Below are 4,158 nucleotides of genomic sequence, written 5' to 3'. Positions count from 1 at the left end.
CCTGTGTGGTTAACCACTCTCACCTTTCCTGAGGTGGTTGAATAGAAGAGGCAGTTCCACACAGTCCTGCTCATAGGTGGCGTCGAGTAGGCCCCGATGGACTAACTACCTGTCGTTCCACAGGAGCACTACGCCATGGGCAGCCTCTGGAAACTAGTTTGGCTCATCTGTCCTCTGTGCTGGAGTTGGGTGTCACCGTCCTGGCCCTTTGTTTCCACTGGCTCTGCTGTGAGGAAATTGTCCTGGCTGGGAGTCAGTACGGCTTCAGGGAAGCCCACGTTTCCATCTAGGCCAGCCCAAGACCTCCACCCCAAGGTTCAGTGGGAGACGTTGAAGGTCATCAGGAGATAAGCTTACACAGACGCTCCCAGGATCCTTGGAGGACCTGTTTCAGTGTAAGAACTGAACTAAACTCCAGGCTCTTGAGATTTTTGTTCATTTTTTGAGATGGTTTCTCTGTGTGGTGCGGGAACCAGACTGGCTCCAACCTTAGATATTCTTATTCCTATGCCTCCCAAGTACTGGGATTAAAGGTTTATACCACCATCCCCAGAGCTAACAACTGAACTAACCCAGTAGTGCCATCCATTCCCTCAGCATAATTTTGGGAGCTGTAGCAGCAGTGGGCTCCCTAGTTTCCCTGAGTGAGCCGGACTAGCAATTTGAGGGCCCAGAAAGCAGTAACATCTGACCCATGCAGAAACTAAGTATATCCAACATGCCAGGGACGCTATTTACCCACCTGTCCTACCAGGTGATGGTCCCTAGGGTTGAGGGGAATCCCAAGAAAGGGCTGTGAAGTTTCCCGTCTCTATACTTGAAATTTCTGGATATGAGCATGTATCCATTCATGTTCATTTGTGTGAAGAGGTACTTCTACACAGGGGAGTCTGTTTGATATCACATTTGTCTGTATATGTTGCACACACACACACACAATCAAACAGAGCCTGAATTGGTTTTGAGGCAGGAATAAAAAAGTAAAGCCAGGCCAAGACATCTGCTGACCTTGGGCTGCTCTGCGATATAATCAGTCATTTTCGACTGATGTCTCGCACATACAGCCACCTATATCAGGGTAAGCTACAAACCTCAGAATGTACCTCAGTGACACCTTGGATCAGAGCTCAGCAGATACACTGCCGGTAAGGGACAGTGGGTCAGAGCAGGGAATGTGAGCCCCAGCTATTCTTGCTGAGTGCGTTCCTCCTGATCCCTTTCAGCGGATAGAGTCGAATTCAGGGAAAGGCAGAGAGAGAGGAGAAAACAGAGAACAGGAGCGGAGAATGTCAGTTGTCAGTTTTTCTCAAAGGGCCAGGCCCCTGTTCGCTTGTCTGGGTTTTATCCTCTTGGGAAGGGACAACGTCGGGACTCTGCTTCAGGCTGTGCCCAGACAAACATTCAGCTGAGACAGAGCCAAGCGAGGCTTGGTACGGCAATGAGCAGGCAGCGGGCGCAAGCGGCAGAGATTTATTAAGTGAGTGTGATCAGAGCAGGAAGGAGTGGGGTCCTGCCAGCCCAAAGGTGGCAGGGTAGGTGGTGGGCAGAGCTCAAGCAGGAGGAAGAAGCTGATTCTGCTCTTTAGGGCCACAGCCATCAAGCAAGGGAGTCAGAGGCCCTGATCCAGTGCCTACATTACTGTCCATGGATGCTCCCAGGGCAGTGTTTGCATAGTGACCAGCTGAGTGCCCTTGACCTAGCCAAGGGCCCCATAGTATGCAGAGGGGCCCAGCCTCTGTCCTGGGACTCCTCCAGAAAGAAAGAAATTGAAGGCATTGGTGGGCCCCCCACATAAGGGACCACTGGACCTATCAGAGGCCCAGCCCAAGGAGTGAAGCTTGGGGGCAGGGCAGGGGGGAAATCTATGTGGGCCTCCCCAGCAGCAGGCAGAGCTGGGATCAGGATGGTCCTTGAGCGTCCACAGAAAAAAGACGCAGACAAAGTCAGAATGAGGTTGTTGTAGAAAATCCTCTCAGTCAGTAACAAAGAACACTGGGCACAGGGTGGAGAGTACCAGCTGCTTTAGGCATGGGCGCTGGCCCAGGTAAACCAGACAGTGCCTCTGGAGGAGGCAGGGGTGGACTTGAGCCCTCAGGCACAAGGACCCAAGTGGCCAGCCACGTGGCTTTGGGACGCCTGCGTCCAGGCTGGGTGGAAGACCTGGGCCAAAGCTCCACCTCCCAGCACCATCAAAGCCCAACCCAGATGCTGGGGTCACTGAGCAAGGTACTCAGGGTGAGTCCCTGGGTGGGCTGCCAATCCTGCCAGGGAAGGTGCTGGTGGCCAGCCACCAGCCCTAGGCTGGAGGAAGGACCTAGCTAGCAGGCCAGGGTTTGGGGGCAGTAAACATAGGGGCACAAGTTGAAACAGGCCCTGAGGGCAGTGGGGCACAGGGTGACATCATGGACAGCCCAGGCCCCCGAAGGAAGGACCACCTGAAGACAGGTTCCCCCAGGTGAAATGAGGGGCACCAGACGAGATGCAGCACCCACAAGTGTGAGGCTTCAAAAGATGTAGTGCTTGGGTTCCTGTCTTCTGGCTGAGCATCAGAGCAGCCGGAAGGAGGGAAAAGCAGGAGAGTGAGGACTCCAGGAAGACCAGGGTCCTGGGCTGTTGGGATGAGCCCACAGTTGTCACAGGCAGGGCTGTGGCTAGATGAGGGGCTAGGGTCTTCAGGGACATGCAAGATTTCTGGGCCGGGTAGGCTGGGGTCAGGGTAGGGATCCCGCAGCTGCCCGGCCTTTCAGGTCCTAGCTTTCCTCCAAGTGGAGGCCAATGAACTCCTGGATGCACCGGCGGTACTGCAGCTCTGTAGGACTGCTGCCTGGCAGGGGTCCTGGCTGACCAGGGGGCGCCTCAGCTTCTCTCATCTCCTCAGCCATGCGGGCCAGGCGAAGCCTGGGGTTGGGGAACAGTGTAAGGTGATTCTATCCCCACACAGTCTCTGTCTCTTTTCAAGCGACTGTGCCCCCCAGGACCCTGCCAGACTCACAATGTGACAATGTCAGCATTCGCTGCTTGAACTGCGATGGTCAGTGGGTCCTGCTGCTCCTGGTCCAGGGCATGCTGGTCAGCCCCCCGCTTCAGGAACAGACAGACCTGGCTGGGGTGGGGTGGGGTGGGGTAGAGGAGCTTATTGGAATGGGTTGGAGGTGAGGGACAGTAACACAAGAGAGACCCAAAAAACTCACCCAGTACGGCCCAAGAGTGTAGCATGGTGCAAGGGGGCCCGGCCAAGGCTGTCTCTTTGGTTCACATCAGCTCCGTTTTGCAGAAGGAACTCACAGACAATCAAGGAGCCCTGGAGAGCCAGGGAAATTAGACTGAACTAAGAAAGGACACTGGTAGGGCCTATGAACCCTGACCTCCTGCCATGAGCACCCCCAAACAGGAACAATCCTGATCTCTATCTAGAACAATAAAATGCACACGTAGGTATGCAGTCTTGTTCTTCATACAAGCCCTGCCTGTGCTCACCCCTAGCACAGCCTGCACCAATGGGGTCTTGCCCTCATCTGCTGCATCAGCCCAGTTGACTTCAGCTCCATGGGCCAGCGCTGCAGCCAGTGCTGGGAGGTCACGGGTACGAGCTGCTTGATGTGCCAGCAGCCCAGGATGCAGCAGCCCAGGATGCAGCTCACGCACATCTGCCAAGCTCCAGGCCTCTGCTTCTCCATCGACCTCACTGCTGGACTCCTCGGACTCGGCACCCTCTGTGGGAGGGTGAAGGACAGGGAACTGAAACCCTCAAGGGTGTTGGCATGGTGGGCTATATGGAGGCAGAGAGGCACACACCCACCTTCCTCGGTGACACTGTCCACCACTGAGCCTGTGCCGAAGGCAAGAACATCTGAACTGCCATCAGAGCTGCCTCCTAGACCACTGTCACTGCTTAGACCTGTAGGACCACAAGAAAGGGAACCCTTAGCGTTGGGGGTGGTGGTGTCCCAGAACAGTGGAGAAAAAGCTGAAGCCCCACCCACCCTTTACTGGAATCTCCCCTTCAGGGACTAGCCCTTACTGCAAATACCTGCCTAGGCTGAAAGGAAAGTAGAGAAAACCAAGCAATAACTCAGAGGGGCAGGAGAAGCCCACCCTGCCCAGTGTAACCCAGAATGTGGCCTCCCAGCCCTCTGGGTTTTTTTTTTGTTTTTTTTT

The 4,158-nt window shown here is 55.0% G+C and overlaps 1 protein-coding gene across 1 annotated transcript in view; it reads right to left on the bottom strand.

Annotated features, from left to right (window-relative positions):
* Positions 1-1,454: 1,454 nt before the first annotated feature.
* Acap3 (ArfGAP with coiled-coil, ankyrin repeat and PH domains 3) overlaps positions 1,455-4,158 on the bottom strand; it is a 14,815-nt gene continuing 12,111 nt past the window's right edge. The window contains exons 20-24 of the mRNA XM_021161630.2: positions 3,800-3,898; positions 3,478-3,713; positions 3,192-3,301; positions 2,993-3,103; positions 1,455-2,898 (exon numbers count right to left, since the gene is read on the bottom strand). Coding sequence (XP_021017289.1) covers positions 2,751-2,898; positions 2,993-3,103; positions 3,192-3,301; positions 3,478-3,713; positions 3,800-3,898 — 704 coding nt within the window. The 3' untranslated portion in view covers positions 1,455-2,750. The remainder of the gene's footprint in view (positions 2,899-2,992; positions 3,104-3,191; positions 3,302-3,477; positions 3,714-3,799; positions 3,899-4,158) is intronic.

The sequence above is a fragment of the Mus caroli genome, chromosome 4 (genome assembly GCF_900094665.2).
Source record: "Mus caroli chromosome 4, CAROLI_EIJ_v1.1, whole genome shotgun sequence".
NCBI lineage: Eukaryota > Metazoa > Chordata > Mammalia > Rodentia > Muridae > Mus > Mus caroli.
Note: the sequence above shows the minus strand (reverse complement) of the source record. Positions and strands in the feature narration are given on the sequence as shown.